The 14,055-nt window shown below is 43.0% G+C and overlaps 1 protein-coding gene across 1 annotated transcript; it reads right to left on the bottom strand.

Moving 5' to 3' along the window:
- Positions 1-433: 433 nt before the first annotated feature.
- Positions 434-12,078, bottom strand: RAB20 (RAB20, member RAS oncogene family). Its single transcript, XM_083606766.1, has 2 exons — positions 11,508-12,078; positions 434-1,197 (listed from the first exon to the last, which is right to left on the bottom strand). The coding sequence occupies exons 1-2, from the start codon at positions 11,674-11,676 to the stop codon at positions 662-664; spliced, it is 705 nt and encodes a 234-aa protein (XP_083462892.1). The 5' UTR covers positions 11,677-12,078; the 3' UTR covers positions 434-661.
- Between the last annotated feature and the right edge of the window lie 1,977 nt (positions 12,079-14,055).

Here is a 14,055-nt window from a genome sequence, read left to right as displayed (position 1 = left end):
ACTTGGGGGGTTCTTGGGTTTGAAATGTGACACATGGCGATAAAGGTTTTGTTAACCTTCCAGACTAAGATTACAGCTAGCTTTCTAAATTCTCATCACTCTTGTACATTATGCTGACAGAAGTGTGCGGGACTTTCCCCTTCCAATTGTGGCTCCATCCTTACAGCTATGAGAATGAAGTGTGTGGGGTTAACCAGTTTGAATCAGGACGGCTACATATCCAAAGCACCCAACTCTACAATTTATGGTTCTAAGAAACTATTTTTTTCTGTTCCTGCACCCTATATATGCACATCAGTCTTTTCTAGTTAGTACTTGTTTAGCACTTGTACTAACTTGTTTCTAGTTAGTACAATTTAGCAATTTTTGTATGCAAAAATACTGGCACTACTAAAATGGACAGGACAGATGAATGTGAAAAACAGTAGACAGATGAATATAACATATTTAATGTGGATAAATCACACTCAGCTGAATATAGAAGTTTTAAATAATTGCTTTAAAGTCAAATTTTATGCCATTGTTTCAAACCTTCCCCAATTAAGTGTTTGCCTCTGTTAATCCATTCTATTAATCAAGTTCAGTTTCATAGATCTATTATGCCAAAAAAGTAGTTGATCTGGTTCACCTTTATATTTTTTATATATCCTTCATTTGTTGTTTATTTGCAACAGCTGGATTGTATGTTTTTAGTTGTCTTGATATTATTTAAATCTACAGTTTGCAGTGACCCTTCAGTTTTCTGCTGCAAAATTACTGGTACTACCATCTCAAATACAGTTTCAAATACATGGTCCACTTTATACCCTGTTTTTGCACTAGTTTCAAAACACATTTTTTCTGCTGCTGGAACATTCTTCTCATCCAACATTTTGTATTTTAGGATCTTCTTATAAAGTGCTATGGCATCACTCATATGGACTTGTTTTTTCAACTTGGTAGAAATGAGACTGTTGATGGGCTGCTCGGGGGGCTGACGTTCACCTTCTGTTTCTGGCAAAAAGGCAAAAGCATCTGTGAGATCCACTTTGTTCCCAACAATAGCAAAGATGCAGTCTGCACTGGCAGTGTCTGTCAAGGCCAGGAACCGATCCTCAAGTTCCAAGATGCTCTGCAAGTTGGTTACATCGTAAGTGAGGATAACAGCTGCTGCTCCTCTGCAGTACATAGATCCAAGTCCATGAAATTGTTCTCGACCTAGAAGACAGAAAATAAGATGGATGTATGAAGCACAACTTTATTCAGTCTATATTCAATTATATAACAAACAAGCAAACAGATTCTCCAGCAGCATCACAGAAGTACGTGGTATGAGAGACAGGTCTGCCTTGGCCACCCTCTCTCTCCTAGTGCGTCTTCCCCAATTCTTCTTGCTCTGCTGCTCAGTCACAGAGTTTCTGGGCTTCTTGTCCCCTTTAACCTCCTTCCTTCCAGTTAGGGAACAATATCTCTCTCACTTGCTCAGCAGAGGACCTTGGATGATTTTAAACTGAGTTGAACTTGCCACCCCAACATGACATCCATATCCACTCCAGAGCTTTGGCATAAATAGACAGAAGACAGAAATGGAAGGTGTTATCTGACAATACTGAGAAGTCTCTTAGCTCACTATGCCATGATGACCCCCCTCCAAAACATCTTTGGGCCTTCAACAGCCTTTCACTCTTGAACAACATATTGTTACATGCCACCCCAATCCACACAGCAGTTCAAAAGCACGTCAAAGTGCAAGTAGATAAATAGGTACCACTCTGGTGGGAAGGTAAACGGCGTTTCCGTGCGCTGCTCTGGTTCGCCAGAAGCGGCTTAGACATGCTGGCCACATGACCCAGAAGCTGTATGCCGGCTCCCTTGGCCAATAAAGCGAGATGAGCGCTGCAACCCCAGAGTCAGCCATGACTGGACCTAATGGACAGGGGTCCCTTTACCTTTACCTTACCTCCTGAGTCTACAATGGAGGGGCTCCCAGCATTCATCTCCCAGGAAGTTCTGCCTTCTCCCATAGCTCCAGCACCTTTGAACTTTAAGCAGACCTCAGACATGGCTCTCAAACTTGGCTCCTGGCTGTCTCCAGTTTGCTGCTTCCTATCTCCATTGCATAACACCTACCTGAACTCTAACCTAAAACACTGGCATTGTCTTTTAAACTAACTCTCCGTTGAAGGAAGGATCCCTTGATCCTTTGTATTAATGCAGGACTATGCTATCCTCTCAAAAGAAAACGAGCTTGACTTAATTAACTTCTAGCACTATTAACAATTCCCTTGGTTTAAAGAGGTGTCTGACATACAGCTTAATAATGAATTAGATTCTGATATGTGGAAGTCCGACACACAGTTTTAACTCAATTTTAATTCAATTCTAAGACTAGCTTGATCTGGATTTTAGAGTGTCTTGCACTTACAAACTCTCAACAAACTCCTGGGCTAGGAGAGAGCAGGTTTGCTACCAGATTTTAATCTGGTAGCAATCTTGTTCTCCAGAAGATTGTCCCACAACCTTTGGAACTATTCCTGCCATTCACTACGGAGACAGGAGCACCTTGCAGGAATTTCTCTAATTCAGAGGGGCTCCCTCCTTCACTCCCCTGTAGGAGTGGGTAAAACATGTCCCCGACTGTGTGTCAAACCCCTCGGAGTCTTGGCAGGCTGCAATGGGGGTCTCAAACTCCACCCACCACTTTCTCCATGCCAAGGACTGCTAGATGCTGCTGCTCATCAGAATTTTCCCACAACTGAAAGGATCTTTGGAAAATATTTCACTGCCAAAGCTCAGCCCTAAACTGTTTATATAAAAGCTTCTCCACAGCATGATGATTTTATACATTTTATTCACTTCCTGCCCCTCAAACAAGACCCCTCCACTATTGTAACATTTCTTCATAGGAGAATTTCACTAGTCCCTTAATAATTTTGCCTGCCCAAAAACACTTAAACTGATCAATATAAGATACTAAAATAAAGAGCAGGTTTTCAGGGGAGAAGAAGGGAGGATGATGGTGATAAAAGTCACAAACCAAAGAAAAAATAATTATAGTGTAAGAAGGCTGAAATTTATTCAAAGACAATATCTGATCATAATCCAATTCCTTTAGAAATGAAGGAAGGAATACAGTAAGAAGATTGAGAATTAATGAATTAATTCTTAATGATGAAAAATTATTAGAAAAAGCAAAAGGAATTTTAAGAGAATATTTTGAATTTAATTTGAATAAGGGAACAGATATCAACACCGTCTGGGATTCAAGCAAGGCAGTTATGCAAGGCTTCTTCATTCAACAAAATATAATTCAAAGGAAAGAAAAAGAAAAAAAATTAGAGAAGCTTTTGAAAGAAATAAGAGATAATGAGAAGGAATTGGCTAAAAATCCGATGGAGGAAGGGCCAAGAAATAATATTAAGATACTGCAAACGCAAATCTCCATGATTTTGAAAGAGGAAATTGAGCAAAAGATAAAGAGGGCAAGACAAAAAAATTTGAATTCGCAAATAAGGCAGGTTGCCTTATTATTATTATTATTATTATTATTATTATTAAATATAAGGCAGGTTGCCTTCTTCTTCTTCTTCAATAATAATAATAATAATAATAATAATAATAATAATAATAATAATTTATTATTTATACCCCGCCCATCTGGCTGAGTTTCCCCAGCCACTCTGGGCGGCTTCCAATCAAGTGTTAAAAACAATACAGCATTAAGAAAGAAAAGACGAAAGGAGAAATTGATAGAGAAAATAGTAGAAGGGAAAATAATAGATGAACCTAAAGAAATCAGATAAAAAATTATAAATTATTAAGGAACTGTATCTTGCTGAAGAAGATCAGGAAGAAATGGAAAAAATATATCTCAGAATAGACTACCAACGACACTTGGTGAGAAAATTGAACAATTAAATTCAACAATAATGATGATGGAGATACAACAATCAATATCTAAGGCAAAAACAGGGAAATCCCCTGGCCAGGATGGCTTCTCAGCTGTATATTACAAGAAATTAGAAGATGTATTAGCAGAACCATTGAAAACAGTACTCAATAGAATTTTAATAGAAGGGAAAATACCAAAAACATGAGAAGAACATCATGCTAATACCAAAACAGGGAACTGATCGAACATCAGTTAAAAACTACAGACCCATATCATTATTAAATAATGATTATAAAATATTTATCCGTATTCTTGCCAATAGATTAAAGAAAGTACTGAATGAAATTATTCACAAAGATCACATGGGTTTCTTACCAGGCAGACATATGTATAATAATATACGGAATGTAATAGACATTCTTGAATATCTGGAAGTAAGATTGGACAAAAAAGCCATCCTAATGCTAGTAGACGTGAAAAAGGCTTTTGATAAGGTATCCTGGAAGTTTATTAAAAGAGCGATAGAAAGTATAGGACTTGGGGGGGAATTTGGCAGAGGTAATAACACAATCTACGAAAACCAAACAGCTAAATTGATAATAAACAATGAATTAACAGAAGAATTTAATGTAAGTAATGGGACCAGACAAGGCTGCCCCCTCTCACCCCTGCTATTCATAACGGTACTGATTCTGGCAATAGCGGTAAGAAAAGATCAAGTTATAAAGGGCATAACTTTGGGAAAGAATTCCTATAAGATAAAAGCTTTTGTGAGTGACCTGATCCTAACTATGGAAAACCCGGAAGAAAGCGTCCCTAAGATAATAGATAAAATCATGAAATTTGGAAAAGTAGCAGGATGCAAGCTGAATAGGAAAAAGACTAATACGTTAGCACAAAATATGTCCACTCAAGAAAAAGAAAAACTACAGGAAATATCAGGATTGACTATAGTGAATAAAACTAAATATTTGGGAATCTGGTTGATGAATAGAAACAGTAATTTATTCAAAGATAATTATACAAAACTCTGGAAAGAGATCAAAAGGGATTTAGAAATCTGGAATAGGTTAAGATTATCATTATCCAGCAGAATTTCAGTGGTTAAGATGAATGTGATGCCTAAGTTTATTTTTCTGTACCAAATGATACCAACTATTGGAGGGGTGGGATGTGTTAAAGTATGGCAAAAAGACCTTTCAAGATTCATTTGGCAAAGTAAACCACCAAGAATTAAACACAAATTATTCATAGATAATAAAAATAGAGGGGGACTGGCACTCTCTGATTTAAAATTATATTATGATGTGGTTTGCCTAAATTGGCTAAAGGAATGGATAAGTTTACAAAATGGATATTTATTAGATCTTGAAGGCTTTGACAACCGTTTCGGATGGCATGCTTATTTGGGTTACGAAAAGGTTAAGGTCCACAGGGGCTTTCTTAATCATATTGTAAGAAAGTCATATAGAGTTTGGGAGAAGCATAAAGATCTAATAGAGCTGAAAACACCCTGGTGGATCTCGCCTGTAGAAGCACTAACAGCCAAAAAAAAAATATGGAAGTGAATTGGGTTAAATATAAAGAACTTAGAAGAAAGGGATAATAAATTTAAATTAAAAGAATATGAGGAGATAAAACATCATTTAACGGGATGGATCTAGTACCATCAGGTCAACGAAGTGTTCAAAGCCAACAAGAAAAAAGGGTTTGCCAATGAGATTTCATTATTAGATAAAACATCATTAAAACATCAAGACAAAACTAATTTCTAAAATATATCAAATTTTATTGGAATGGGAGGTCAAGGAGGAACAGATAAAAGATGTAATGATCAAATGGGCCATAGATTTAGGAACACCCATACTGCTATCACCATTGGAAAAAATGTGGAATGAAATTCGGAAATTCTCAGCTTGTGAATCGATAAAATTAAAGTTTTCCGATGAAGAATTAAAAAAAAAAAAAGCAAAATTTCAACAAGAAAACAAAAGCTTTCTTGCTGGGAATTTTAGACATAGACTTAATTTTTTTAAAACAATTATGCCACAGCAGCAGCAATATCCCTAATTGCCAAATATTGGAAAAAGGAGGAAACCCCAACAAAAAAAGTTTGGCAAGAATTTTTTTTTTCGATTATATAGAAATGGCCAGAACAACAGAGGCAATTAGGGGTAAATCAAAACAAAAATTTCAAAAGGACTGGAATAAATACAGAGATTATCTTAAAAAGCAGTGCCCCCAAATTAACACTTGGTCTTGTTTTGATTAATTTCTGCAAAAAAAAACAAATGACAATGTAAAAATTGATATTTGAATGAAAGAGATAAGGGGAGAATTGGAACTATTAAAAAAAGGAAACAGTTTATAAAAGGATGTAAATGAAACCGCTTTGAGGAGGAATGGAACTCAACCAGAAGAAAAGATGAAATGAAATATGGTATAATTATATTATTTTTTCTAATTTATACTTGATCTTAGTACTGTACAATATATTTATCTTTTATTCTTTTTAGTTATTCATATTTGTGTCTAATTTTTATTTTTTCTTCTTTTTCTTTTTGTACGTTCATTTATAATTTTCATTTTCATCTGGGGGTGTGGGTGTTTGTGTAGTAAAATTGAAATAAAGATGAGGTTTTTTAAAATGATAATTCTTTTCTGAGGTGCAAACATTCATAAATGATGATGTGATCATTTTAAATTGTTCAACCATCAACTGTTGAACAATACCAACAGCCACTAGGAAATCCAAAGGTACCTTTGCCATGCTGGATGCATTTGATGTTTGGGATATTATTTACAACACAGTCTACCTTAATATTTCCACCTTAACATCACAGCCACAGCATGACTTATCTCATAGAAAATTCTTTACCACAGCTGAAAATGGCCACTTTCTTTTACGTTTTTAATTCTTTAGCAGCAAGAAACAGAAATATTTTAAAAAGATTTTTCACACAAGGGTTCCACCACTTGTCCATTTAATCTTTATTGTCAACCATAAAGCAGGCTTTTTGCTCTGCCTTAGGCACAGCTTGCAGTGCTTGGTTCAGTACAGAACATTCAGTCCTCAATTTACTTTCTGCAGTAAAAAACAAAATAAACAAAAGTCTCCTCTGAAACTTAGTCACTATTACAACCGCTAAGTCTCCATGGGGCAGCCAGGCTGGGATGTTTTTTGCATTGTAAAACAGAATATCCAACGATGAATCATGGGTACACCCCATGTTCACTTGCACTCAAAAACAGAAGGTAAGCAAATAGATTTGTTTGTTGTTGTTATTTAGTTTGCACAACAGTGCTAATAAAGCATTTCACCTATACACCTTGCTAACTTTGTTAACAGAGTTAAAAGAAAAAGAAAGCCAAAACACCAAACCAAATGACCTGGGCAGTAGTTACTGCGCATTGTTAGAAACTCAGATATATAAACTGGGTGCCACATGGCACCTTAAACCTAGAGGGCAGTGGCAACAGTGAAGAGTCTAGTCACAATTGTAACCAAATCCACCTCCATAAATAAACAGCCTCACTGATTTTTAAAGGATAGAATTCAGCATCACACGAACATCATTTTGACTTGCCAGATGGAACAACTCCCAATTCCACCCCGAAGCCCATTTCAGAGGGCTTGCGGAGGAGGGGGAGAAAGCCCCACTGCAGAAGCAGAAGTCTTTTATTTCATTTATTACATTTATATACTACCTTTATCTTCCAAGGGGCTCGGGGGGGGGGGTGCACACAAGCAACAGTGTTTGCACATCTTGCAAGGAGGAGGAGGAGGAAGGTGAGAGGCTCCAGTGTTCACCTAATTTCCACATACTCTGGCCCACTTTTGGTGTGTTGAAGCATTCCGTATCCACTCTAAATGATCTTGATCCCCTAACACACACACACACACACACACACACACACACACACACACTCTCTCTCTCTCTCTCTCTCTCTCTATATATATATATATATATAAAATATATCCTTAAAACTGCCATTTAAGAATGGGACACCTGACAGTAAAACTCAATTATCTTAACTGGGTGTGAAAGGAAAAGCGCTACAGAAATAACAAACAGAATAAATACACCTCTAAGTTACTAGTTTGATGGCAAAGGAGACCCCCGACCCTGTGAGCTACTTTTCTTTCTTGCACAGCAATTTGAACAAGTGGCAAAAGCTGTATTGGGATGCAATCTCAAAAATGATAGAATGATCTCGATACGAATCCAAGGCAGACCTTTTAACATCACAGTAATCCAAGTTTATGCACCAACCACTGGTGCTGAAGAAACTGAAATTGACCAATTCTATGAAGACTTACAACACCTTATAGAATTGACACCAAAGAAGGATGTTCTTCTCATTATAGGGGATTGGAATGCTAAAGTAGGGAGTCAAGAGATAAAAGGAACAACTGGCAAGTTTGGCTTTGGAGTTCAAAACGAAGCAGGGCAAAGGCTAATAGAGTTCTGCCAAGAGAACAAGCTGGTCATCACAAACACTCTTTTCCAGCAACACAAGAGACGACTCTACACATGGACATCACCAGATGGGTAGCATCAAAATCAGATTGATTATATTCTCTGCAGCCAAAGATGGAGAAGCTCTATACAGTCAGCAAAAACAAGACCTGGAGCTGACTGTGGCTCAGATCATCAGCTTCTTATAGCAAAATTCAAGCTTAAACTGAAGAAAGTAGGGAAAGCCACTGGGCCGGTAAGATACAATCTAAGTCAAATCCCTTATAAATACACAGTGGAAGTGAGGAACAGGTTTAAGGATTTAGATTTGGTGGACATCTACTTCTGCTTCATTGACTATGCAAAAGCCTTTGACCGTGTCGACCACAACAAACTATGGCAAGTTCTTAAAGAAATGGGAGTGCCTGATAACCTCATCTGTCTCCTGAGAAATCTCTATGTGGGACAAGAAGCTACAGTTAGAACTGGATATGGAACAACTGATTGGTTCAAAATTGGGAAAGGAGTACGGCAAGGCTGTATATTGTCTCCCTGCTTATTTAACTTATATGCAGAATTCATCATGCGAAAGGCTGGGCTGGATGAATCCCAAGCCGGAATTAAGATTGCCGGAAGAAATATCAACAACCTCAGATATGCAGATGACACAACCTTGATGGCAGAAAGTGAGGAGGAATTAAAGAACCTTTTAATGAGGGTGAAAGAGGAGAGCACAAAATATGGTCTGAAGCTCAACATCAAAAAAACGAAGATCATGGCCACTGGTCCCATCACCTCCTGGCAAATAGAAGGGGAAGAAATGGAGGCAGTGAGAGATTTTACTTTCTTGGGCTCCATGATTACTGCAGATGGTGACAGCAGTCACGAAATTAAAAGACGCCTGCTCCTTGGGAGAAAGGTGATGGCAAACCTAGACAGCATCTTAAAAAGCAGAGACATCACCTTGCCAACAAAGGTCCGTATAGTTAAAGCCATGGTTTTCCCAGTAGTGATGTATGGAAGTGAGAGCTGGACCATAAAGAAGGCTGATCGCCGAAGAATTGATGCTTTTGAATTATGGTGCTGGAGGAGTCTCTTGAGAGTCCCATAGACTGCAAGAAGATCAAACGCATCCATTCTTAAGGAAATTAGCCCTGAGTGCTCACTGGAAGGACAGATCGTGAAGCTGAGGCTCCAATACTTTGGCCGCCTCATGAGAAGAGAAGACTCCCTAGAAAAGACCCTGATGTTGGGAAAGATGGAGGCACAAGGAGAAGGGGACGACAGAGGACGAGATGGTTGGACAGTGTTCTCGAAGCTACAAACATGAGCCTGACCAAACTGCGGGAGACAGTGGAAGACAGAAGTGCCTGGCGTGCTCTGGTCCATGGGGTCAGGAAGAGTCGGACACGACTAAACGACTAAACAACAACAACAACAGCATTAAACATTAAAAACTTCCCTAAACAGATGTCTTCAGGTGTCTTTTTAAAAGTAAGATAGTTGCTTATTGCCTTGAAATCTGCTGGGAGGGCGTTCCACAGGGTGGGCACCACCACTGAGAAGGCCCTCTGCCTGGTTCCCTGTAAGCTCACTTCTCACAGGTTGCCAGAAGGCCCTCAGAGCTGGACCTCAGTGTCTGGGCTGAATGATGAGGGTGGAGATTATCCTTCAGGTATACAGGCTGTTTAGGGTTTAAAGGTCAGCACCAACACTGAACTGTGCTTGGAAATGTACTGGGAGCCAATGCAGATCTTTCAGGACTGGTGTTATGTGGTCTCAGCAGCCGTCACCAGTCTAGCTGCCGCATTCTGGATTAATTGCAGTTTCCGAGTCACCTTCAAAGGTAGCCCCACGTAGAGCGCATTGCAGTAGTCCAAGCAGGAGATAACCAGAGCATGCACCACTCCGCTGAGACAGTCTGTGGGCAGGGAGGGTCTCATCCTGCATACCAGATGGAGCTGGTAGACAGCTGCCCTGGAAACAGAATTAAGCTGCGCCTCCATGGACAGCTGTGAGTCCAAAATGACTCCCAGGCTGCGCAGCTGGTCCTTCAGGGGCACAGTTGCCCCATTCAGGACCAGGGAATCCCCCAAACCTGCCCGCCCCCTGTCCCCCCAAAACAGTACTTCTGTCTTGTCAGGATTCAACCTCAACCTGTTAGCCGCCATCCATCCTCCAACCGCCTCCAGACACTCACACAGAACCTTCACCGCCTTCACTGGTTCCTCCAGACACCCTGTCCAGGCTTCTTCCCCAGGGAGGTCACTTTGGGGCTGCTAATACAGTGGTACCTCTGGATGCGAATGGGATCTGTTCTGGAGCCCCATTCGCATCCTGAAGTGAACGCAACCCACGCCAGCGCGTTGCGATTTGCCGCTTCCTCGCATGTGCGTGACATCATTTTGAGCATCTGCGCATGTGCGAGTGGCGAAACCCGGAAGTAACAGGTTCCGTTACTTCCGGGTCACCGCGGAGTGTAACCTGAAAGCTACTTCAACCCAAGGCGCCCTCCATTGTCTCACCAGACAGATGGCAACAACATGTCACACTGGAGATAAGGCCAGAGGTGTATTGCCTAAGACAATTTGTGCATCCACAGAGGAAACACATATCCAAATATATGCCTAATGCTGCTATTAGGGAAAAAAGCATGCAGGCTGCAATCAAAACAACACATTGTTATGAGTTTTGGAGGCGGAGGAAGTAGGCTGAATCCACACTATGCCCAAGCCCGCATTGGCAAGGACTTGGGCCTCTTGTGTCTCCGTCTACATTCCCCCCTCTTCTGCCCCCGTGTATATTTGCCATCACGACGGAAGCTTCTGTCAGAGCGGACTCTGCTCCGCAAATGCTCCTGCGCTTCTAAGCGCCACAGGCGTAGCCACGTTATCCGGGGCAGGAAAACCTGCGGAGAGCCTCGTGCCCCCGACGGACTGGGACAAGAGGCCGCGAGGTCGGCGGCGTCCGTCTTTCAGACGTGACGAGACTCTTGCCGCCTTCGCTGCCCGGGAGGCCGGGGCGGGAAGAGGCCGGCTCGGCCTTGGCCGCTCCGCGGGGCCACGCCGGGCGCCGTCGAAGCGCTTCTTCCCCGACTCCGGCGCTCAGCGGCCGCGGCCCCTCTTCGGGCAAGGGCGCTCCCGGCCCGGGCGTCGCGTCCCGCCGCCGCCGCTCACCTGCCGTGTCCCAGACGGAGATGCTGTGCGGCCCCCACTGGCGGAGGCAGAAGGCGCCGCCGACGGTGCTGACGGTGTCGCGGAAGCGGCGCTCGGTGTAGCGCTGCAGCAGCGACGTCTTGCCCACGTTCACGTCGCCCAGGAGCACCACCTTCCCGTCGGGCTTCATGCTCGCTCCGCGCCCGGAGCCGCCCAGGGAAACTTCGCCGGGGCGGCGGGCCGGGGGCGGCGCGGAAGAGGAAGGGCGGCGCTGGGCTGGGCGGCGCGCGCCCTGCTCTGGGCCGGACGCGGCTTCAGGCTCTGCTCCGGCGGCGGAGTCGGGGGTTCAGGTGGCGCTGCGCTCGCTCAGGCGGGAGCCCCGACGGGAGGCCGGCCGGAGGGGAAGAGCTCCGTCCCTCTCGGCGCGGAAGGGAGGCTCTCGGGGCTCGCAGCTCGGAAGGCCCGGCTGCTGGGCGAGGGATCCGCAGGGAAATCTCCCAGGCTGCGGCCAAGGAAACAGTCCGAGGAGTGAGCCTGGTCTTGTTTGGACGCTGCGCGTCTGACTGGGCGCCTTCCCTGGAGTCGAGGAGAGACCCCGGGACCCCCGCAGGCCAGGCGCAAAAGGGGGTGGGCAAAGACCCTAGGCGAGTTTCTGCAGACACCCACTCGCTCCCCAGACAAAAGAGAGGCGGCATCAGAGTCCCCAGGACACAGTCCAGCCGGGCCAAAACACCTGGGGAGGGAAGGAGGCACCTAGGAAAAGGGAGCCGTCTAAGGGCCAGAGAAGCCCAAAAAGAGCTGCATTCAGTCTGGGCCTGAATAGCATTTTATAAACCAGAAAAAAGAAAATGGGGAAAGAGAGACAAAGCAGTAGAAAGCACTTCCATTTCTCCATCCGCCTATTATGGATATTCTGATTATTCAAAGTATTCCAAACATTCACTCTAAAATAATGTCCAGCTGCAATGCCCAATTCAATCTGCTAAACGTTGTTTTCTCAGTTTTCAATCCCAGTTGCTTCAAATTCATTCGTTTTCCTTTCCACACAAAAAGTCCAAAAACGGTTCTTCAGTGGTTATTGTCACTAGATATCCAGAATAGTCTTCCTCCACAACTTAATTTATACAGATTATAATTAACATATAACAGTTTCACAATTTAAGAACAATATGAAACAACCCCTAACTCCCAAATAAAACAACACCCACCATGCATTTAAAATATCCAAGTTAAAGCCCCATCCCCAGTAAAACAATCATTTTATCACAAGGGGGCTGCCCCACACCCGTGTCTGCCCCACACCGTGCTGCCTCCAAAGGGACGCCCCCTTTTGGTGGTGGCCCCTCCATGGGCTTTATAGAGCTGTTCTCAAAGCAGGTTTTAACACATGCAGATTACAGAGGATTTAGTCACAGGGTCTACCTCATCTCTCACAGGAGATTAGCCTAGTTTAGTTAGCTTTTGACATTCCAAGTCTTAATTAAATTCTAGTACCTCCTGGACCAGGAATTTAGGGGAATCTGGCACCCACAAACTCCTAACACTATACTTGCATGGGCAGGGCAATTTTAAAGGCTGAAAACTAAACCTACAAAAATCCCCCCCAAAGTAAGACCAGGTTAGAAGGATCTCCTTGCTGCTGCCATTTGTCAGCTCCCAATAAAATGGGAGAAGCAATGTGCTGATGCTTCTTCACAACAACTACTTCCGAATTTCTGCTACTTCTGCTTTGTGAGACTTTCTCAGGGCCAACTAAGAAACACCCTGTGCAGATGAGAGGCTTCTCTTCATTTCACACCCACCCACCCTTAATATAGGAAAAGTTGTGTTATATGGCTCCTTTTCCTACAGGCTTTTCCTACAGTTCCCTTTCTTCCAAAAAGCCCCCTTCCTGCCCCATTTCCCCCTGCCAGTGGGGAGGCTGCTGGAGTGGTGCCATTTCAATGGGAAACTTGGCCTGTGAGAGGCAGAACGGGAAGGTGGCCTCCTGCTGAAGCCTTGCTTCCTGGGGCAATGAGATCTCGTGAGGGGCCTGCAAGATCTCTCCAGAGGCCACAGCCCCTTCTCACGTCTCTTATTTATACCCCACCCATCTGACTTGGTTGCCCCAGCCACTCTGGGCAGCTTCCAACATATATAAAAAACATAAAGCATTAAAAAAACTTCTATACAGGGCTGCCTTCTGGTGTCTTCTAAAGGTTGCCTAGTTGACTCCGCAGTCGCATAGCCATGACCTCCAACATTTCTCCAATAAAAATAGGGATGCCCTAACGAAAAGCCAGACATTCTGGGATCAATTCAGAAACTGGGACCATTCCTGGGAAAGAGCGGCCCTTGAAGGGCCTGCACTTCTCTGGCGGCTGCCTCCGTCTGCCTCGTGGGCTGGCTGCCCTGGCTTAGGAGAGAGGCCCGTGTAAAAAACCTAAATCTGCCCTTATTCCCTTATGGGGAACACAAGAGCACTTACAGAGTGCTTTGTAGGTTCTCCATCGGTCGGAGAAAATAACAAGAGGCCAACCAGAGAATATTGAGAAGCAAAGCAGTTCGTAAGCCTGATCTTTATTGAACT

This window comes from Podarcis filfolensis (assembly GCF_964270895.1).
Source record: "Podarcis filfolensis genome assembly, chromosome: 3".
NCBI classification, from domain to species: Eukaryota; Metazoa; Chordata; class Lepidosauria; order Squamata; family Lacertidae; genus Podarcis; species Podarcis filfolensis.
The sequence above is the reverse complement of the archived record's forward strand: the minus strand, read 5'-3'. Positions and strand labels throughout refer to the sequence as shown.